Raw genomic sequence first — 22,526 nt, forward strand, 5'->3', positions numbered from 1 at the left:
GCTTCGTCTCTACGGAAAAAATGAATTTCTCTATTCAGTTTTCGTTATAGCCTGACAGGCGGGTTGCTGATGAAACGCACCACCGTGTCGGGGACTTCTGTGTACATACACAAATACCAACTGATTTTCACCAGAAAAAACATATGCATTTATTTTCTAATCACTCGTATATATGTGAGCACACTGATATATTGTTCTCATAATATATATACATATATATATTTACAAGCATAGTCATATATTCTTCTAATCATACATCTCTATATGTCCATCTATATACATGGATACATATATATATATATATATATATATATATACGCATATATCATTGCACAGTTATACATTTGTTGCCAAATACTTATATAGAAGCATAAATGCATATTTCTCTGTACATGTGTACATCGAAGTGCTCGGTGAAAATATGTATATATACAGATGCACACTCCTACATTTATGTGTTCCTGTAAGTAAATACACGCTGAAGCATGTTTACACATACACGCTTGCATTCCCGCATATACACATGCGAACACTCATACATACATACATATATATATATATATATCCATATTCGTATATATATATATATATATATATATATATATATATGCTTTATTAATCCAGATACTGGAACGAAGGTGAGGGGGAGAAGTGCGTGTTTTCTGGTTTGGACTTGTCTCTGATTCTTCTGTCGAAACGCAAATCTCTGAAGATTCCCATCGAACCATGGAGGCGAAGAAACAGTTTGGTCACCGCGGTGGGGTGTCGGAGCGCGACGTCCACTCTGCATTCTTCGAGGGATATCCCAGTCTCTTTGTCGAAGCGAGGTTATTCTTTCTTACACTCCGGGTCGCGACAGGGAAGAGAACACAAAGCAAAAAGCCAGCAAGAACATTGCTTTCTTCGCTTTTTACTGAAGACTCGAAGCAGACAGAGTACCTCCTCTTTCCTTTTCTTTGCCCTGTTGTGGGCTTGCAAGTCGTCGACGGCGACGCCCGGGACTTCACTGTGTCTCGATAAACTTGGATTTTTCCCTTGACAAATTGTGCTTCCATGTCGCCAACTCTCCTTCTTCCCTCTGACACATTACTGTCACCTGAACGAGAACCTCTCACTTCTGGAACGGCAATCTTTTTCAGCATTTTTTACGTCTAAAGCGGCCTTCCACCCATCTATCTTCTTTGGTCTCAACGCGCTCCGGAGCCCCGCTGCGCAGCGATGGACTGACGGGGGCGACGCTAGGCCGAACTCTGCAGAAACCATTTCTCTGAATTCTCTCTCAAACCTGCCGAGACAGCGAAGAACCATTTGCGTATTCAAGCGCGGACTTCAAAACCTTTTTCGCTCGCTTTCTCGACATCTTCCTCCTTGACGCTGCCTCAACGCTGACCGGATAGGCCATCCGGAGGAGAACACACCAAAAAAGAAACAAACAGCCTCTCCGTCTGCTCACAGACCCGCTCGAGAAAGAAATACAACAGTTAAATATAAATACATATATATAGATATATACAGATATATACATATATACATAAATACATATATATATATATATATGAATCACTATATGTTCATATAGGTGTGTGCAGACATGACTTCAAGGATGTCCGCATGAGGCGATGCTGGTGTGAATGCCTATGAATCAGCAGACGCCGGTAGATATAACGTCTTCTAATACATACAGAGATATGTATATGTTTTTTTCGAGGTGAGAGGAGAAAAACAATTTGTTAAAGGAATTAGGACAGAGCGTAGACCCCTGGTTTTCGTTGCTTTCTCTTTGATCGCTTCTTGTATTTTGCGACGAAAAGCTCTTCACTCGCTGTTTGCCATCGCGCAAATTACTCTATGCATGCGCGCCTCGGTTCCAGTTGCACTCCGTTGAGGACTGCCGACCTTTCCTCGCGACTTGTCCAGCTTTTGTGCGTCTCCTCGGCTTTTCTTCTTTTCTTTTTTCCGTCGGACAGAGAAGGAGACTCGCTGTCTCTCTCTGCGGTGAGAAATTACCTAACGCGCTAGCGCTGCGACCCGTGTCTCTGTTGCTGTAGCCTTGAGAGACCAGCCAGCGAAGAAAAAAAGAGCCACCGAGGCAGACGAGAAGAAAGCAACGAACGCGAGAATTCTTCTTCCCTTCCGGGGATTCTTGTGTGTTTCCGGTGAACATACACTCTGGCGGCCAGCGCTTCTGCCCTCCGGCTGTGAGGAGCAGTTTTGAGAGTTTTGTGTCGACGCGGCTCTCCTTGCCTTGGGAGTTTCTCGAAGCGCGAAGGAAAAGAAGAAGCAGCTACTCTTCTCTTCTAATGGGAGGGAAGATGCATTGATCTGCTCTCTTCTCTGTGGAAATGCAGAGCTCACCGTGACTCCACTCTTTCTCAGAGAGGGGAGTGGAGAGACGAGGGCCAAGTAGCTGTATCTCTCTCCCGTTTTTTGGGAGGGAGTTCCTTCGTTGCCCGGCGGATCTCCAGGCGCCACCGACTGCCTTCTGGTCGGGCACCGTCTTCCTCTTCGTTTTTCCAGGTTTTCCTTCGTGTTTCTCGCTTTGTCGCTTTCTCGCTTTTCTGCGGCAAGAGAGCGTTCTGCGTCGCCGGGCGGCGCGAGGAAACACTGGGGAGAAGAAAAAAAAGACCTGTCCACACAATACAGTTGTGGTCCCCGGAACGACCGGCAGACTCTCTTCCGGCTCGCCAGAGGCCGCTTTCTCTAGTTCTCAGTCCTGCGAAATATCCCCCTCATGCTGTACCTTCAAGCTTCTCTCGCGTACTCGCCAGTTTCGTTCTGTCTGTCTACGGATTTTCTGTGCTGTAATGACACCGCGCTTCAACTTCCCCAGGGGGAAGAAGGCGGCAAAGACCTGCCTCCTTCCCCCTCCGTTTTCTCTTCGTCGTTCCTCTTTGCCATCTCCTAAGCCTCTCTGTCCTTCTGTCTCCTTTTTTGTCTCTCCTTCTGTCGCTCCTCTGTCTCTTCATTCTTCTTCGGGGCTTGCTGAGGATTGCCACCCTGTCTCTTCTGTCTCTCCACCTGTGTCGGGTGTCTCTGGGTCTCGCGCGTACGCCCAAACAGCGAAGGGAATTCCTTTTCTCTGCACACTCTTCCTCTTTCTCGACGTTCTGCTGATTCTCAGCCTCTCCTGCTCTGCCTCACCTGACGTCTCCCCTCGCCGGTTACAGGAGGAATTTGTCGGCATTCCTTTTCTCCCTGTCTTCGCTCCTACAGATCCTTTCCCCGTTTCGTCTTCCTCCTCTTCCTCTCCTTCTCCTTCTTCCTCTTCTCCTTCTTCCTCTTCTCCTTCTTCCTCTCCTTCTCCTTCTTCCTCTCCTTCTCCTTCTTCCCCTCCTTTATCCTCTCCTTCTTCTTCCACTTTGTCTAGCTCGTCTTCCTCCAACTCGTCTGTGGATTTTTCATCTCTTCGGTTGTCTCCGGAGTCTTTGCCCTTCCCTTTGACTGCGGCTCTTGTGTCGTCCTCTGAATCGCCTGCGCGCAGCTCGCTGGGTGAGGATCAGCTTCTCCCCATCCTAAGACCTCCTTTCGCTTCTCCTCTCCTTGTCTATCGCGGAATTGTCTTCCCTGCAGCTACTGCCGAGTATCTAAAGGCGTCGCCTTCTTCCCCTTCTCCTCCTTCTCTTTCATCATCATCTTTTTCTTCTTCGCCGTCTTCTTCGTTTTCTCCTTCTGCGTCTTCTTCTTCTTCACATTCGTCGTCGCCAGCGAAGAGTCGCTTTTCGTCGGACGTGTCTTTGGGATTTTTCGCGCCGCTGCAGAACCAGTTGTTTCCGGTGGCGGTTCCTGCTGCTCTCCTCGAATATAAGCCGGGGCGCTGTCCGCTAGGCGAGACCTCCGCCTGCGGCGGCAAAGGCGTCTCTCCCGGGGTGCCCCGCGAGCCAGCGTCGGATCTCGCTTCTGCCTCTGTGACTGAGGCAGAAGGAAGAAAACGACAAGAGGAGAGAGATGAGAGAGGGGAGAGAGAGGAGAGAGAGGAGAAAGAGGAAAGCGAGGCAGACGGAGAGGGAGGGGAAGGAGAAAAGGAAGCAGAAAAGGAAGGAGAAAAGGAAGAAGACGACGTTCAAGGTTGGGGTCCGTTCTTTGTTCGAGTCCGAGGTCTTGCTGAAGCTACGGATCTTCAAAGAGAACTTCAGATAGCGGAAGATTCTGAGTTTTTTGCGAGCACGAACGAATCGCAGATTGCTTCCTTTTTCCTCAGAAACCACAGTGCGACTCCTCCCTCGCATGCAGCCCAGAAGTCAACTCGGGAGGCAAATCAAAGACTCCAGACGGACTCATCCACATACCCTTCCTCTCTGCACTCTTCAGGTTCCTCTTCGTCTTCTTCCTCTTCTTCTCCTTCTCCTTCTTCCTCCTCTTCGTCCCATCCTCGTTCTCCCACAAAGTCTCCGGCTGGTCGTTTTAGCTCTCACCCAACCGATTTTCTGCCTTCGTCGTGGACTTTCTCCTTGCCTGTGCCGCCTCGAGGCAGTTGGCGACTGGAGCAACCTCTTCTCCGCGCTCAGAAAATCTTTGAGGACGCATGCATTGCTCTGTATCGGCTGCCGTCTTCTTCGTCTTCTTCTTCGTCTTCTTCGTCTTCTTCTTCGTCTTCGTCTTCTTCTTCTCTTCCGTCTTCGGCTGCGGGAGGGGAAGAAGGGGAGGTGCCTGTGGGGGCGGCGTCGCGCCGAGAATTACGAGCTGAAGAGGAGAGACAGACAGTTCCTTCTCTGTCTTCTTTCGATGATGAACGTCCCAGAGAGGGATCGGAAGACGACAGAGACTTCCTTCCGACATCGTGTGAAGAGGCGTTTCGCCGATTTGACGGCGAACGAGTGGACATCTCGAAGAACGAGGAGCGAACAGGAGAGTCACCTTTTCAGAGTTCCAAGAAAGAAGTCGACGCTTTCAATCTGTCTTCGGTCTCGTGGCAGATGGGGAAGGCTCCTGTCGTTTGCCATCCCCTCATTCATAAGAGCAGCATGCGCCAGTATCTCTCTTTTCTCCTTCCTCAGGAACTGATTGTGTACCTTATTTCTCATTATGATGTGAACATACTCTCCAGCCCAGGCGACTCTGTCTTCTCTTCTTCTTCTTCGTCTCTTTCTTCTTCTTCTTCGTCTCTTTCTTCTTCTTCGTCTCTTTCTTCTTCTTCGTCTCTTTCTTCTTCTTCTTCGTCTCTCTCTTCTTCTTCGTCTGCCTTCTCTCCTTCCGTGCTATTGCGTGCAGCCTCTCGCCGCCTCGCAGCTGAGTCGAGAGACGCGAGCCCGCGTATCGCATTCAATTCCTCCTCCTTCCCTGCCTCCGCCTCCGTTTCACCTTCTCTTGAGGAAGAGGAGGAATCGCATGCAGTGCTAGAATTGAGTGACGTTGTCGCTCCTCTCACAGAGGCGCCTTTTGCAACGACATTCTCGCTTGCGGAGGAGACAATTTCGCATCGTCAGGGAACAGAAGCGTCTGCTGTTGAGGGTGTTCTTTCGGCATCTGGAGCGCCCGAAGTCGCGAGAAGCGAGACGTCTTTGTCGGCCTGGCCAGGAGCAAGCGCGAAGCAATCCGAGAAAAAGGACCGGATAAGAGTGTGCTATCGCGCCCCCAGTCCTGCGAGAAGAAACAGAGTCGTCCTGGCAGACCTCGCGGCGGAACAAGCAGACATGTTCTTCCCCTATGCGTCCTCGTCTCCCTCCTCTCCCGCGTCTGACGTTTCTCCATCTGCTTTCTCGCGAGCAAGCGATCGGCCGTCCCCAGAACTCCTGGAGATTGGAGAGTTGATCTTTCATCGAGCTCCAGTTCTCGCGCTGTCTGCAGACGCCTCCTCGGCTTTCTTCCCTTGGATTCCACCCTACGCAGAACCGCAAGTGGAACAAAAAGAAAACGGAGACAACGACAGGGCGAAAAGGACAAAGGAAAAGGAGAAAGGCGATTCGAGAGAGGGCAAGACTGCCGCGTTCGGGAGAACCGCGTCCACTGCGTGGACAAGTTCTGCCTTTTTACGAGTGAACGAAAAAGAGACCGTTCGCATGCGCCGATTCATCAATGCCGGCTGGGAGTACGAGAAAGACATTGGTAAGGGGAACCAGGATACAGAGACACTGTCTCGCTCTGACGCCTTCGCTGCTGTCCAAGTGCATGCCCATCCTTTCGCGCATCAAGCGAAACAAAGAAGAGATTCTCCTGCAAAGGGATTTGCCTTTTACTTCTGGGTTTGCGCAGATGTTTTCTGTCTCGACACACACGGAGATAAATGGTTCTCTGTCTGGCTCGACAGGCCGACTGTTTACTAGCTCGCGCATCGCCAGTTAAACACGAGGCGATCTGCGCAGTGACCTTTTTTTTTGACTCTAAACTTCACTCTTTCCGCAGCAGAAGAGACCATTTTTATGGGGGATTCACACTGGGGACGCAAGCCAGAGAAGCATCAGCATCTTCGCTTTCTCCAGATTCTTGTCGCTTGCCCAACCTCGACACTTGGCAGTAACCCCGTACCGACATACACGTTCATATCACGCTCCATGTCTACAAGAACATGCCTATGCATGTATCTAGTTGTGAGTGGGCATCTCTATGTCCCTCGCTCTCTCTCTCTCTCGGTCGGTCTCTCTCTCGGTCTGTAAACGTTTCTGGAAGCATTGACGTCGCTTTTCAGATCTACGATTATATCTCTGTAATTATGTCTGGGTATTTGAGTGCGTGTGTATCTATGTAGACACACCAATGCACGCTACTTTGGATCTATTCATATGTCGAGAGGACGCGTTCGTTTCGTTTTTTCTCTTGACAGAAGGCTTCAACCTAACGGCGTTCAATCGCCTGGTACTGAAGGCGGTTCCGCGGCACTCGCGCTTCCACTGCCCAGGTGGGTGGAAGGCGTTCGTGTTCCGCGAGGCGAGGAAAAGGAGAGGAAAAGGAGAGGGAAAGGAGAGAACTTTCAGCGGGCAGAAGCGAGAAAGAAACAGTGAGGAGTAGCGAGCGAACAGATGACCAGACAAGAAGGCGACGAGGGAAAAGAGAGGAGACAGCAGTCAAGCATGTGCCAGTGGGAGAGCAGAGTCGAGTGCAAGCAAAAAAGGGTGGTTGGAAGGTGAGAGCATTCCAGAGGGCGATGCAGACAAGAAAAACAACTGCTGCTTTCTTCCGGTTTTTCATTCGGTCTCTTCGGTTTTTCCTTATTTTTACCTTTTTCCTCTCAGTTTTGCCTTCTTCCCTTTCTTCCGTTTTATTCGTGATGTTTCCGGTCTCTCCAGGATTTTGGGAGCAGCATGCCTTTTTCGGCGACGCCCCGTCGGCCTTTGTGCCTGAGGAGAAGAACGCTACGGATCCGACACCGGGAATGCTTCGCTTCGAGTGAGCTGTGGATCGAATGTTCTTTCCTTTCTGCTTCTCTCAGAACGTCGAACAGTGTCAAAGAACACCCACCTGTAGCTTGGCAACTGTCCCCGTTCCTTTCGCTCCTTTTCCCGTATGGCTTCGTTCTCTTGAAACGCCGCTCCGCAAGGAGACGCTTGAGTCGAAACAGTGCGTTGGCGCCTCGGGCGTCTGCAGGCTATATCTCTGTATTTCTCTATATAATCCTATATACATATATATATATATATATACATATATATGTATATATATATATATGTATATGTATATGTATATGTATGCATGTAAATGTATGTATTTGTATGTGCGTGTCTCTGTGCCAGTTGTGTCTCTCCTGTTCTGGCGTTCCTTCAGTTCTTCTCTCTCCCTCTTCCCTCCCCATCAGCGCGAATTTCGGTTTATGTTTTTCTCTTTCTGTAGCCGCTCCCCTTCTGTAGTCATTTCTCTCTTCCTTTCTGTGCTTCGCATTTCCTAGCATCGCTTCTCTTTCTCTGCCTGGTGCTGTGTCTCTTTCTCTCTTCCTCGTTTTCGTTCTCCTTTCTCTCTTTTTTTCGTGTTTTCTGTTTCTTGGTCCTGTCTCCTCTCCTCCCCTGACACGCCATTTTCTCCTCCTGGTTCTCTCTGTTTTCAGAATGCGCGAGAGGTATCGAGAGGAGAGCTCAAGTCACTTGTTCGACGGGGGCTATATTCCTTCCCCGACGCTGCGTACCTTCGCCTGCTTTTACGCGAACGAGGCAGATCCTCAAGGCTTGCCTGTGGCGGAGGTCGTCTTCGTGATGGGTGAGGAACCTGCTGGTCTTTTCGTTCAGTAGCCAGACACACACACCGCGTGAGGGCGCTTCCTCTCAGGTCCCCACGGACGTTCACAGGAAGGTCCATCTCTCCTCTTGGCAGCCGGAGTCGTATTTCGCTGTTCCGGTTCATTCACTGTCTGTGGCGCGCAACTCCCCGGCTCTTCGCGAATCATCTTTCTTCGCTTCATTAAGTCTTACGTCTCTCGTAGCCCCTCCTCACTGTCGCCTGCTTTCGCACTGTTCTCCCCTTCCCCAGCGGTTCCTCGTGTCTTTTATTTCCTTCCCCCTTTTTCGGATTGACGCTTCCTGTGAGCGACGCGGAAGTCCTTCGCGATCTCCTGAGTGCATGCGACTCGTCTTTGTCGCCGAGCCGTCGCGGAGACATTGGTACTCATTTCACTCTCTGGAAATATCGGCCTTCCTCGCGCCTTTCGCCGCACCGTCTAGGAGGCTCGCGGTCTCCGACTCTGCGTAGATCGGGAAAACCGTTTTCTTCTTGAGAAGAGGAACCTCGTTTTTTTCTCTGGCCCCGATCGTCGCTGCGCGCGTTCTTCGTTTTTGTCCCCGCAGACTCTCGCGACGCAGCGATCATCGTCTTGTTCGTTCTCAGTTTGGTCATGGGGGTGCCGATTTGCTGCGGCATCTCGTTTTCCTGTCACACGCTCAAACATCGCAGGTTCGGAAAAAACTAGGAAACCAGCAAAGTCGCTCAGGAAGATCGTCGGAAAGAACGCATCTCTGCCACTGCATATATATAGATATACGTATATATAAATATATACATTTATAACTGTATACCAATATACACTTGTATATATCACTTGTATATATATATATATATATATATATGTATAAAATAGTATGTGTATATTTGCATATATATATATATATATGAACATATGTACATTTTAGGTTGATTTTGGAAGACTTTCCAAGACGGCTGCGTTGCTTGTTTTCCGGCGGGGCGTGGAGCTCGTCTGCGTGAAACGCGCAACTCTGTTTGTTTTTTCTGTTTTTTCTTTTCTCCTCATCTGCAGACTCAGGCGAGCCCTGCGCCGCCTGCGGCTCGTGCAGCAGCGGGATGCGGTGAGCAGCTGAAGAGTCGAGAGGAAGAGCCGACGGGGAAGAGGATCGAATGTAGAATAAAAGCAGGCAGACAGAAGCAGGAAAGCGAGGAGAACGTCGAGAGGAAAGATGGAGGGATCGCGAAAAAGGGAGAGAGACGCAGACGGAGCAGAGACAGAGAAAAGGGAGAGGAGACGATCGGGTGTTGAGACCGGGGGGAGGAAAGAAAGTGGAGGGGGGAGAAAACGAGGTTTTCTCCAGCCTGAGGAGAGACACACAGTGACGGCGCGAGGGAAACGTTACCGACAGACACTCTGGGAGAGCCGATATGTGAAGGAGAGAAATATGACTTGCAGGCAAGCGAGAGAAGCAGTGAGTTCCTTCGACAGTCGGCTTCGATCGTGCGTTGTCGATGGTCACGGTTTATGTCTCGCAGAAAAGAGTCTCCAAGAACGCAGAAGCAGATGACTCAACGACAAAGAAAACTCCTCTCTGCGTTCGAATGTTTCTGTCGCATGCGCTTCGTGGCTTGCGGGCTGCAGACTGTCGAGCCGATAGCTTTTTGCGTCTTTTCTTTGTCGCGATTCGAAGTTCAGGAAGGAGGTCTCCATTCTGTATCAGTTTGTGTGCAACGACGTGGATGTCTAAAGCGAATAGATACGAAACAGATGCCGGCGCCCCTGCCTCGGAAGGCGCGCCGAATCGCTAGCAACGATGCATGGTGTCGCAGTGAATAGGTGATGCCGTGGGCGATGGTTGCAGGACGAAGAAGAGACATGTGCCTACGCCAAGGCAAAGTTTCCCTCGCTCCTCTCTTGCGTTTTGGACAGATCGAGCTGCACCTCATGCAAGAGTTGGGCGTCGCTCCTCACCTCGAGGAAGAAGACGAAGAAGAAGAAGAGGAAGAAGAAGCAGGGCATTACCAGCAAACCGCGAAGGCAGGCGACGCCTCCAAGGCCCAAACGCACGCAGCGGTTAGGTGACAACAGAAGAGACAGCGAACGAGGAGAAGCAGAAGAGAGGCGAGAGAAGAGAACCGAGGCAGAAGGAGAGAAGAAATGAAGAGAAAACATGGAGAGAGAGAAGAAAAAGAAGGCGGTCTGTGACAGCACGAGGGGGGAGAACCAACACAGAGAATATTCTACAGAAGCGTCCTTTTTTCGAGCTTGCAAGGTGGAAAAACTCCCATCGTCTCTCCGCTGTGCGCCTGTACAGACGTCTATACTCCATCTCTCTTACATTCGTGCATACATCCATATATTCGTAGATGTTCATGCTTATCCGTTTATTTGCAAGTCGACTCTATCCTATTGATATATATATATATATATATTCATATGCATATATATATATATATATCCGAAAACTGAAGCTTTTTCCCACAGCTCTACGCGTAAATGTTGTCCGCCGTCTAAAGATGGCCGAGGCGAACGAACATCTTTGAACTCGGCAACTGGGTGTGAGGAGGTTGGGTCGCGAGTCCACAGAATTTCCGTCGTCCATCGTGTGCCGTTCTTTCTTTCGAGAGATCAGAAGTCGCGACGGCTTTTGAAACACAGACGCCTGTCAAGGTTTAGGTTCCTGCCAGACCTTCTCTGGCTGTGTCCAGCTCGAGGCGGTGTTGTCTCTGTCGTCGACGCAGGCGCGTCGTATTCCCTTCGCTCGACAGGAACGTTTCTCTCGCCTCTTGCATGTCTTTCGTGTCTCGCTTGCCGGCTGTCTGTCTCGTTTCTTTTGAAAGTCGTTTCCAGGGAAGGCTTTTTTGCCTCAGAGACGGAACCGTGTGTACTTTTTCGAAGCACTTGCGGGCAGATCGCAGAATCAACTGAGACAGCCAGGGGCGTCCCTCTCATGGAACGGAGAGAGTCAGGACGCCTTCCGCGTCGGGTGTATGCGCGCCCTCCCCCCAGTGCTGACTCGACTGTCGAAGAGGACTCACGCGACGAACGAGACAAACACTGAAAAGAGAAAGTTTCTGGAACTGGTTCGGCCTCAGCTTTCAGCGGGAGAACACAGGTAGCTGTGATAAGTTCAGGAGCAAACGAAATGCAGTCTCTGTAACGAGAAAAACAGTTCCGATTTGCTCCTTCTCAAACGCGCTGGCGATGATCCGGGACTCCGACGGCACCCGTTTGCGGGTGTGTCTTTGAGAGTTCTCAAACCACGAAGAAGAAACGCGAAAAACCGCGACAGAGCCCTGGCGCTGGAACCTCACTCGAAGAGATAGCGACGAGTTTCGAAGGAGTCGCACCTTGGGAGTCGGCGCTCTCCTTGCCGGTTTATTTGCGTCACGGTTTCTGCTCTGTTGGAACCTGTCTTGTTCAATTTCCATGGAGCGTCGGAGAAAGCTGTGCGTCCGACTTCATGGAGAAAGAGACTTCCGAGGCGGTCATCTTTCTGAACGCGACTACGGAAGACTTTGAAACGGCGAATGTTCTTGTTTCGCTTCGAAGCCGCGCGACCTTGTCTCCGCCGATTCCTTCACATCTGGAATCCTCAGAGAGGGCAGACACAAACATGCCCTTGGTGGACTCGTTCTGCTGCGCACACCATGAGAACAGCGACAGTCGGCCTGTTGAAGCGCCGCCCAACGATACAACGAAGAGACGCGAAACGTCCGCAACTTCTCTTCCCCCCGCCTGCTCTCCAAAACTCTTTCTTCTTCACCGTCTCTGCGGAGAACTCTCGTTCACGCTTGTAGCTGCTCTTTCAGAGAAGAGAGAACATCTGTCTGCGGTGCCTCGTTCTCGTTCTCCCTTTCCTCCCCGCCGGCAATCCCGCCTGCCGCGAGATGCTCCGTCTCTTGCTCTCCCTCGACCGTCTCCTTCTCCTTCATCCCTTTCCTCTCCTTGCTGTCATCCTTCTGGTCCGGTTGGAAGACCTTTCGTTCCTTCCGCATCTGCGACTGGGGTACTGAAGAGCCGCCAAAGCCTGCCTTCTCCTTCTCCCGCTCTCGTCGTTTCGCTTCTTCTCTTCGAGGCTTCTCGGTGCAGAGACGCTCCGAGGAGGCCGCGAAGGACCCGGACTCGCCTTTCGCGCCGAAGGCGGAAAACGGCGCCGCAGAGGGAAACAGCAGCGCATGCAGCTGCTGGATTTTTCGGCGCTGTGCATGCGCGCTGGCGAGCAGCGCCGGCAGCGAAGGCAGCACAGCTAACTCCGCAGAGACCTGCTTCTGCAGAAACGGAGAAAAGGCAAGACGCCAGTTGCTGAACGAAAAAAGGAAAGCGAGGGAGGGGAGGAGGGAGGGCGGAAGAGGAGAAGAAGCGAGCAGGGAAAGCAAAACATCCAGAGACCAGATAGACAGACAGCAGAAGACAGAGAGAACGGAGAACAGGAGAGGGAGAAATGGGGAGCCTTCGCGTCTTGCGGCAAAGGTTCGAGCTGGATCCTCCAAGAGAGACACAGCACCAGCGAGCGAGAGAGAGATGTCCTATTTGCAGGCATGTTCTGTGGTACCGAAAGGAAGTACTTTTCTCTGGATTTGACGAGACGAAAAGACGACGAACGGCGACGGCCGTTGTCTACCGTTGCTCACGAGCGCCTCTGTGCATTCCGAGGAGATGCGAGGAGACAGAGAGAGAAGCACCGCATCTTGAAACGAGTAGAAAGTAACTGCGGTGCCTTCCCCCGGGAGCTGCAGTCGGTCGTGAGGGAAATTGCAGATTTGCCTCGATGTTCACTCCACGTAAACTGGACGAGAAGACGAACTTAAAAAAGAAAGAGCCCACTTCGCTTGCCGAGCTGACTGAAGAATCGGCAGTTCTGTCTGACACACACTGCCCTTCTTTCTGGCTCTTTTGTAGCCGTTCGCAACCGACGAAGAGCGAGGTGAGAAGAGAGGCCTCGCGCTGAGAAAAGCGAGGTAAAAGGCGACAGTCAGACAAGCGGAGTCGGAAGGCAGAGCCGACTGGCGTCGAGGAAAGAGACCTTACCTGAATATCTGCTACACTCTTCTCCAAAGCGACGAGCTTCTCCTCCAGTGCCGCGGCCGCCAAGAAGGCGTCTTGAGCCTCCGAACTCCCGTTCGCTCTGAAACAGGAGCCGGAACGAAACAGCGAAGGAAGGACATCGGGACCTTCGCAAGCGAAATTCACAAACCGGAGGCGCATGCGAAAGAAGAGATTCGACATAGGCCCAGCGTCTCCGTTCGTCTGGACAGAGATGTGACTTCTCTGGACTTCTTTCGGTTTTCAAGAGGTCAAAGAAACTCTGTCTCGAGTTCTCATCCTGCTGTTCGTCGGCTGCCTGCGCGTCGCTGCTAGGGAGATCTGAGGCCTTCGTCTTGCGCAGCATGAACGCGAAAACTCACCTGCAAGGGAGGAGAAGCTTCACATCTTCAATTCTTCGCCAGATCTCGTGACTCATGCGCTCATAGGACGAGACAGACGAAGAAGAGAACGCAGACGGCAGAGACGAAGAGGGAAGAGACGCAGACCGGGAAGACAAAGAATGGAAGGAGGCAGCGAGAGAGCTTGAGGAGAAGGACGAAGCGACCGAGGAGGAATTCGTCCTCACCGCAGAAAATCCCCGCCAGGAAGGATTCACCGAGAGAGAAGAAAAGGCGGACGCATCAGTCGAAAGAGAACTGGACAGAGAAGAAGACGACGAGAGAGAAGACGACGAGAGAGAAGACGACGAGAGAGAAGACGACGAGAGAGAAGATGAAGAGAGGGAAGAAGAGAAGGATAATGAAGGAGATATTGAAGAAGCGTCTGACGGAAACGCGCCTCGCGGGGAGGGCGAAGGGGCCGCAAGAGAGAGCAGCCGGTGCGACTCCATGAGGGGACGCTGAGACTGCATGTTCTTCAGCGTTGAGACAGAAAAAGTGACTTCACATCACAGAGACATGCATGATACGAGGATCCTTCGACAGCAATCGATGGATGCACCACCTCAACTTCTCTTGTACCTTTACTGCTAGAAAAGGAGAAAACAGCCCAATGTAGGGCAACACATACATGAATGACTATACATGCGTATGCACATACACAAAGATATAAATATATATATATATATATAAAGATATATACATATATATAAAGATATAAAATGTAACAAGGAAACAGTGTGAGCGCGAAAAAAGGGGAAAGGGAAGTGCCAAAGAGAGACCGGCTGCCCAAGCGAGGAAACCTGGGAGGTAGCGGAGGCGGCGAGTCTAGGAGAAAGGAACGAGGCGATGGACAGGCAAGCCGCCCGCAGAACGCACAGTTTTTGTTGCAGCAGCGACGAGGAAAAGCGTAGACAAGAGAAGCAGCGCGGTGGACTGGAAGAGCAGAGAGTGAGGAGAAGAAACGCCTGGAAAGAAGAAAACGAAGAGAAACGGGTGCAGCGCGCGCGCGCGACCAGGGAGACACTCACGGCCGACGGGGTCTGTCACCAAGGAGAGGGAAGGATTTCAGCAGAAGAGGCGCCGTTCTTGATGAGGCGAATATATTTTCCGTCTAGAAGAAAGAATGTCTCTTCTGCTTCCTGAAATCGGTCAAGACCACAAAGAGAGAAGCTGCGGAACCTGTTCAACTTTTCTCCGCTTGTCTTCTGCATGCTGAGGGTCGTCTGGGGGGTTGCCCTCTCCGAGACTACAGTTGACGGTCTTTTTCTTCGAAGAAAAGAAAGAAAACCTGGAGTCGCCGAAACAAACGGTACTCGGCGCCTCTTTCAGTTCAGGAAAACTATGAGAGGTCGATGAATTGGACTTCCTCTGCGACTCTTCCCCCGGTTCCCTTCGAGCTCGCTGCCCGAGGCCGGCGTGACTTCCCCGTTGGAACGCCGGCTAGTCTTGACAGCGTTTCGCGTTGCTAACGGTTGCTTCCATCTCTCTCGACAGAAAAAGTCGAAATTGAGTCTCTCAACAACTGGTGCTCTGCACGGTTGAACGGAGCGCAACATCCGGAAGACCGGTTGGGCGCAGACTCTCCGGAGAGTCCGCCGAGATCCGGGTGTATGTACACCACCCCAGGCGCTTCGCTGCAGTCGTCCATCGGAATCCCCGCACCGTGAGTTCCGTTTTCTGTTTTCGATTCCACTGTAGTGCTCTTGAGCGAGCTTCCGAAGTCTGTGAGCTTCGCCGCATTCCCTCGTGGACTTGCCGTCCAGATCGGCTACGTATGCAGTCCGGTCTCGGTGCACCGGATGTCTGTACACCCGGACGCAAAGAAGTTCCGCAAGACTCATTTGAAGCAGAACGCGTTCCAGTGTGACGTTGGGAGTGTATTTTCCCCCTTTTCCTCGAGTTCACTCAAGGTCCTGTCTCTCGCGCGTCTCCTCATCTCGTCTTCGCTCGTCTTGCTGCCTCTCCTTTCTTTTCCTTCTCAAATCTCAGGAGGCTACGCCGAAAGGCGTTCCCCTGACGTTTTCGCCTCTTCAGCTTTCCAGGTTGCCTCATAAGTCGGCGCGGGGGACAGGATCACATCTTCCTTGAGCGACTGGACAGAGACTGGAGACAGCGTAAGAAAAACGTCTTTGTAGGCGTCTGTGCCAATCGAGGAGAGAAGATGGAAGCAGCCAGCGACTGGGAAGAAGAGGAGATGGAAGAGACAGAGGCGGCGAACCTTCAGGAGATGCCTGAGAGGACGCGAGAGGAAGCGCGAGCCTTCGATGTTTTTTTCGACCAAGTTGTCCACGGTAAGTCAGACACTGTCTCTCAATGGCCTTTTTAAAACTCGCACTCTTGTCTACCCGTTGCTGGTCGTCTCTCGGTTCTTCCCTCCCTTCGCTCGCCTCTTCCTTGCAACTCCGCTTCGCCGGTTTCTCTCTTTCGTCTCCACGCGTTTGACCGCTGCCGCTCGCCTCTGTCATCGCCGCCGTCCATCTACGCTTCCTTACCGCCTTCCTCTTTCGCCCACTCGTGCTGTCCTTTGCCTTTTTTCTACTTCGTTTTTCTCTTCTGTCCCTTCAAACCACTGACTTCCTTCAGAGCTCCTCTTTCCTCCGCCTCGCGCCGAGTGCTCCCCTCCTTCTTTCTCTTCTCTCCGTTTCTCCTGCCCCAGTGTCAGTTGCCGTTTTCTCTTCCCTCTCGTTATTTATTCTTTTCCTCCCCTCCTCTTTTGTTTTCTGTCTCGTTCTTCCCCTCGTTGCCCTCCATCTCCGTCGCCCGCTCACCGCCGCTGGTTGGTCCCTGCATGTCTCCTGCAGAGGCACGAATGTTTTTGTCGACGACGGAGGCTTCGCCTGCTTCCTCAGAGTCTCCCGCGGCTTCGTCGGCGTCTCCTCTCGCGCCCTCGCCATTTTCCTCGTCGGCTCCGTCCTCCGTTCTGCCTCCTTCAGAGAAGCGCGCGGAAGGCGCCGCGTTTCACCTAGGGCGTTTGAAGGAAGCAGGCGAACAGCTTGCCGTCATTCGTCGGAGAACCTTCTCTGGCGGCGAAGGAGAGGACCGAAGGCGCAAGTTCCAGGCAGCTGTAGGTGCACCACAGTCGCGCGCAGATGAGGCAACCGGAGCTTCCAGCGATTCTTCTCTTTCGTCAGGATGTCGACCTGTTTCTTGTCTTGCTCTCCAGCGTGGTCCAGACTGTTCAGGCTCTTCCTTGTTGTCTTCAGTGCTCGATGGAAAGACTCAGCTCTTCCCCCCTTTTCTCTCCGGCTCTGTCTCTCTTTCTCTCTCGCTCTGTCTCTCTTTCTCTCTCGCCCTGTCTCTCTTTCTCTCTCGCTCTGTCTCTCTTTCTCTCTCGCTCTGTCTCTCTTTCTCTCTCGCTCTGTCTCTCTTTCTCTCTCGCTCTGTCTCTCTTTCTCTCTCGCCCTGTCTCTCTTTCTCTCTCGCTCTGTCTCTCTTTCTCTCTCGCTCTGTCTCTATTTCTCTCTCGCTCTGTCTCTCTTTCTCTCTCGCTCTGTCTCTCTTTCTCTCTCGCTCTGTCTCTATTTCTCTCTCGCTCTGTCTCTGTGTGAGCCCCTTGCCCTGAGTTTCTCTGGGTTTCCGCGCCACAGTCGCTTTTTCGGCTCTGCCTTGCCTCCTCTTCTCTAGCAGGACCAGCAGTGACGCATGCGTTGATCTACACTGTTTTCACCTGATGTTTTGCGAGTTCGCGGCTTCACGAGTTCCTCTGACTCTCCTGCGCCTGCGGATTCACTCTCCCGTTTTCCTCGGTCTCCCTGTCCCCGCCCGCTGCATGCAGACTCTGTCGCGTCTCGAAGATCAGCTGATTCAGGAGAGAGATCGTTCCACGCAAAGCAAAAGGTTCGCGTTCCGCAGAAAGAAAGTCGAGAAATCCTTGCCTTCTACGCAGACTGCGGGAGCTGGCGCTGCATGCGCCACGGCGGAAGCGACGCGAACGAAGGCCGCGCCTGAGTTGTCGCGAGGCGCAGAGACTTCTCAGCTGAAGGAGACGGGAGGACAGCGAGAAGAAGAAGGCGAAGAAGACCCTTGCGGCTCCCACACAGTATATGTGGAGAATCGGAAGAACGAAGTGTACGTCATCGACAAGAGAGTCCAGACACTCTTCTTCTCTGCCAGGCTACCTGTTTTTTTTCGCTGCATGCGTTCGGCTCCAGCCCAGTTCTGCGATACGGTGCGAGGGGCAGGGAGATAGTGAAATACCGAGAGATAGAGACACTGACAAAATTCAGAAGAAATGCACAGATACAGATTCCTTTCTTCATGTGCAGCGATAGATAGATAGATGGACGTAGGGGGTCGTATATATATACATATATATATATACATACATATATATATATATATATATATATGTATATGTATATATTAGGCGAAGGAGCCAGGTACAGGGAGATCCGTCTAATAGAGGAGGCGGCCGTGCATGTGGGCGTTCACTCTCTCGTTCGACTGCGATTCGGAGAGAGAAATCTCGAGGCTGGTTTCCGCCGTGGCGAGGCGCCCTGTCACTCGCTGCTCGTATTTTTTCTCTCGGCTTATATTTGGAAAGGGGAGTTTCGTCGTCGCGATGCTGGATGGCTCGAGAAAGGTCCTTCCTGCTCCAGGAAGACGTTCTGCGGAGCGAGGAGATGAGGGAGCAGACGCAAGCCGCTGCAATCAGTACCGGCTGAAGACAGGGGCAACAAGCTAGAGCGATGAGAGGCTGCGTTTTGTGGTTATTCAGAATTGTCTTTCGTCCAGGCGAACTCAGAGGAAGAGAGTTGATTCTTCGGGACTTGGTACGCCAGTGAGAGAGAGGGGCAACTGGAGGCGAGAGGGGCAAGCGAAGGCGGCGCACAGGGGAGACTCCAAGGCGAGTCGTTTAGTGGGGAGACTGGCGAGGGGAGAGACGGGAGAAGAGAAACAGCGGGTGAAAGCGAGAGAGAAGACCGAGTCACACGGAGAGGTGGAGGGAGAGCGAATGCGAACTCAAGAAAGAAGGGGAGAGAAAGCGAGTCGAGTGCAGGAGGGAAGAGGCGTGGATAGAACAGATACTATAGAGCAAGGACCGACGGCAGCCAGACAATGAGAAAGAGAAAGTCGAGAGGAGGCACCGCTGCAAGGTGACGAGGGCAGGTGGAGCTCTGCTGGCAGGCAGAAGGTGTGCTCACGAAAAAGGACTTTTAAGAATAGGCTGAGGGAAAGAGCTGATGGAGTCGACATAAAGTCGCTTCCGGAGGTTTTCTGACGCCCTTCTCCCCGAGTCTCGCGTCCTCTATGCCGCAGGATCAGTGCCTCCTCGTCGTCGCAGAAAAGATCCCTGCCGCTCGTGTAAGGCGTCTCACCGCCTGCCTCGTCTTGTAAGCTCCGCCTGAAGGAAACCGTGATTCAAGGAAACTGATAAAGGCCTCATATCTAAAATCGACATTCGTGTACCAGGCCTGAATGACGCATACCTATGTATGCATGTGAATATATCTGAGAGTGTACGTAAGAACCAGTGATAGATTGGTTCACCAACATATATTCCCCTATATATTTATATATGTATATATATATATATATATATATGCATTTATGTATAAATATTTATAGATGTAATTTTATATGTTTACACACACACATATATATATATATATATATATACCCACTAGTATCTGGGAGTGATTTTAACGCAACGGGAACTCTTGCATGTACCTGTTTGGATAGCAATGAATTTACCTAGTGGCTGAACGTCTTGTTTGACAAGCAGCGCTTGTGTTTCTTCTCCACGTTTATGATCTGGGGGCCTTCCGATAGTTGCCGCCTTGATTGTTCTCGTGGAGTTTCTTTCTTTGTTTGTACTTCAGTTTCGCCGACATTTCCAGCTCTCTCTGGCTGTTCGGGTGCAGAAAGTCTCTCTTCTGTCTCCAGTGCCAACAAGTAGGAAAACGTACAAAGGAAGGGAAACGAGCTGCGCAAAGTCAGAGAAGAAAAACACACAGAGAAGCGGGCAGTGGTGCTACGCAAGTGCGAGGAGCATCAGGCGAAGAGAGATTTTTTTCTGGAAGAAGAGATCGTGCAGAACTGCTGAAAATTGTGAGATCTCCGTGAACGGAGCAGCAGAGAGAGAAGACGCTTCCGGGCGCAAGGCGAGGAGATGAAGAAGGATGAAGAAGGATGAAGAAGGATGAAGAAGGAGCCTGATGAGTAGCAGATGGTCAGAATGTTTTTCAATAATGGTTCTTAGAAACCATTTGCACATGCTCTTAGGCTGGTTCATTGCATGCTGTCTTCTTTTCAGCTTCGCGTCCATGATAGTCGTGACGTCGCTTTCCTTCTTCGGATCTTCTCCTCGCCGATCATTGAGAGGTAAGGCCCGGGTGTCCCTCCACCTCAGCGTAACGCCGTTTTTTTAGTTTCCAGAATTCTTGAGCACCGCGTTTCTTCAAGTTTTCAATTGGTATTGGTGTTTGCGGGACTCTTCCACTCAACAGTTCGCTTGCTGTCTCTGTGTTTCTCTGAGTCTCTGGAGCTTTCCCTCGCGTCTTCTTTACTCTTCGTGCTTCTTTCCGGATCGTTTCTTCTCTGAGTCAGACAACTCTTCACCCTTCTGCGTTCCGTTCGTCCTCTCTCCTCCCTCCCGTCATCTTCAGCAGCCTCGTCGTTTTCCTTCTTTCCCCGTTACGCAATCGTCCGTGCTACCGGCTTCTCTTCGTCACTGTGTCCTCTGCTTTTTCTCTCCGGATCCGTTTTCTTCAGAACCACAGGAGCAGTCTTTGGACCGCAGTTACTCCAGCTTCGCCTGCCCCCCTCAGTTGCTGCAGAAGGAGAGGAAAGCTCCCGAAACACAGAGGCAGCGGGTGAGACCAGCGGCTCGCGAAACCATGAAGCCGAGAGACGCGATGCTGCGCCTCTATGGCAGGACGTGAAGGACTTCGATTGGATAAAGAAGCAGGTAAAAAATGCTTCCTCGTCGACTCTGTCCTACATTGATACGTATGTTTTATATATATATATATATATATATATATACATATATATATATATATATATATATATACATATATATATATATATATATATTTTGAGAGTGTCAGTTTTCCTCACTTACTGCCAGACGCCTCGCAGGTGTCTCCTCTTTGTTTCGCACGTCAATGTGTACGTACACCTGGTGTGTGAGTGCATGCGCTTCAGGCCTCCCCACACTGGACGACAGTGCCTCTGCGTCCGCCTTTCGACTTTCCACTCGCGCCGTTGACTCTGCAATCGCTGGAAACTGAGGAGAGTGAGACACTGCCTCTCGCTTTACTCCGTCTGTTGTCTGGCCGCGTTCTTCTCTGCGACGAACATCGACCATCCAGACATGTCAAATCTGTTCTGTCAACATAGCCGTCACCCGTCTCGCCAGGTGTCTCAAGTGGAAATATTCTGCCACTACGCATCTACATATGGACATATATATATATATATATTTATATTTATATGTATGCGTGTGTGTGTGCAGATGTGAATCTATATGCCTTTCTTTGTCTACCTCTCTGTCTCTCTCTAGAGCAACGATATAGGTACGAGCATGTAGATGCGTGGGTGAGTTTTCGAAACAATATACATATGAACCTCTGTCTGAGTCTCTCGTTTCCTGTGTATGTGTGTCTTCGTTAGATCTCCGGCTATTGGTCATTTCGATCTGTGAGCGCACCTGCGTGTCTCTTCTCTTCTGTCTCCTCCTAGATGTCTCTGGCCCGGAGCGCACCGCTTCGGGCGCGACTTTTTTGGAGCCCAACGCGCCGGTGTGGTTCAGTGTTGAAGCCCTAAGAGCCGCGGAGTCCGCTGGAGCCCTAGCCTTCCGGGCCGCGCGCGAGGCGGTTGGAGACCGAGGTGTCTCCTTGCCAGAGGAAGAAGACGAGATTTAGCGTCCTAACAGTGAAGGAAAGAAATCGTTTTTCTGCCCGAGACGAGTGTGACTTTCTCGTTTGCGGTACCTCTTCTTTGTCGTTCTCGCTTTCTCCTGGAAAGCCTTCCTTTCTTTTGTCGATTCGAGGAGTATTCGTTCGCGCCTTCGGGGGGATTACTTGCCGCATCGATTTTCTGTTCGCGGCATCTTTCCCCTCCGCTTCTGGGCCGCCAGCCGTGAATCCTTCTTTCTTTCTCTGCTTGTCTGTATTCCGGATGCGTCTCTCTTTGCTACTTTTGCTGTCTATTCTCGTTTTCGTCCTTCAAAAAGCAAGTCCCTTTTTTCTCTCGCTCTTCAGCTATAAAAATGACACACCTCGCTCGTCCTCATTCGGTTCAACTGAGTAAGACCCGCACCCCCGACGCTCGCCGATGAGAGCAGCGGACTCTGCTGTCCAGACTGGCCTGACCGAGAAACAGCGACAGCCCAGAAGGAAAGAAAAAAAGCGGCTGAAGAAACGCGAGACACAGCTGGAGAGAGTCTCGAGAATGGGCATGCGTCTAGACAGCACAGCGTTGAGATTCTCAGCTCGGAAGCCGCAAGAACAGTCCAAAGTCGCTAAAAGAGCTCTTCTGCGGCGGAGGTAGACACTCGACAGAGACAGTCTGCTAGCTCCCCTATTATTTTCCTCAGGAACTCGCCCCAGGGGGGGACAACAGCGTTCAAGCCTCAGACACTGGAAGGAAGGAGAGGCAGAGAGAGAGAATAGAGGGTCTCAGTCAATAAGGGAAGCGAGAACAGAAAATGAAAGAACTCCTCCCCACCCTTCACATTCAATAACGCAAAGTAAAATAATTTTAAACTGCTGAATTACCTCACTCGAAAAGAAGCCGAAGATGCTTTTCCTTGTGCTCATCCCGCTGTCTCCTCACGACTGAACGCTCGTGAAAAGCTGGAGAGGAAATACACGACTTCTTGTTTCTCCTCTCTTCACCCAATCGACTGCCCCTGAACTTATCATCAAAAGAAGAAATGCCTCCCTTCTCTCCCTTCTTCCTCTTCTTTCTTGCCTCCAGTGTCTCTCTTGGTCTCTTGTTTCCCCGCGTTCTTTTCCGGTCTCTGCTTCTCTCTCTGGCGAGCATGAGGC

The 22,526-nt window shown here is 51.2% G+C and overlaps 3 protein-coding genes across 3 annotated transcripts; 2 read left to right on the top strand and 1 right to left on the bottom strand.

The window, feature by feature from the left end:
- Positions 1–1,964: 1,964 nt before the first annotated feature.
- TGME49_264970 (hypothetical protein) lies at positions 1,965–11,082 on the top strand. The gene is made up of 7 exons (XM_002368585.2): positions 1,965–6,042; positions 6,758–6,832; positions 7,221–7,320; positions 7,973–8,121; positions 8,706–8,811; positions 9,173–9,221; positions 10,031–11,082. The coding sequence occupies exons 1-7, from the start codon at positions 2,805–2,807 to the stop codon at positions 10,181–10,183; spliced, it is 3,870 nt and encodes a 1,289-aa protein (XP_002368626.2). The 5' UTR covers positions 1,965–2,804; the 3' UTR covers positions 10,184–11,082.
- Positions 10,571–15,821, bottom strand: TGME49_264960 (hypothetical protein). Its single transcript, XM_002368584.2, has 3 exons — positions 13,510–15,821; positions 13,133–13,229; positions 10,571–12,372 (listed from the first exon to the last, which is right to left on the bottom strand). Exons 1-3 carry the CDS (start codon positions 13,998–14,000, stop codon positions 11,890–11,892), a joined length of 1,071 nt encoding a protein of 356 aa, XP_002368625.1. The 5' UTR covers positions 14,001–15,821; the 3' UTR covers positions 10,571–11,889.
- Positions 15,692–21,292, top strand: TGME49_264950 (hypothetical protein; the record flags this gene model as incomplete). The annotated part of the gene is made up of 11 exons (XM_018781385.1): positions 15,692–15,821; positions 16,464–16,594; positions 17,306–17,598; positions 18,248–18,302; positions 18,790–18,863; positions 19,353–19,425; positions 19,787–19,854; positions 20,245–20,440; positions 20,680–20,770; positions 20,990–21,050; positions 21,217–21,292. 11 exons carry the CDS (start codon positions 15,692–15,694, stop codon positions 21,290–21,292), a joined length of 1,248 nt encoding a protein of 415 aa, XP_018636316.1.
- Positions 21,293–22,526: the final 1,234 nt, after the last annotated feature.

This window comes from Toxoplasma gondii, chromosome IX (genome assembly GCF_000006565.2).
Source record: "Toxoplasma gondii ME49 chromosome IX, whole genome shotgun sequence".
Taxonomy (NCBI): Eukaryota; Apicomplexa; class Conoidasida; order Eucoccidiorida; family Sarcocystidae; genus Toxoplasma; species Toxoplasma gondii.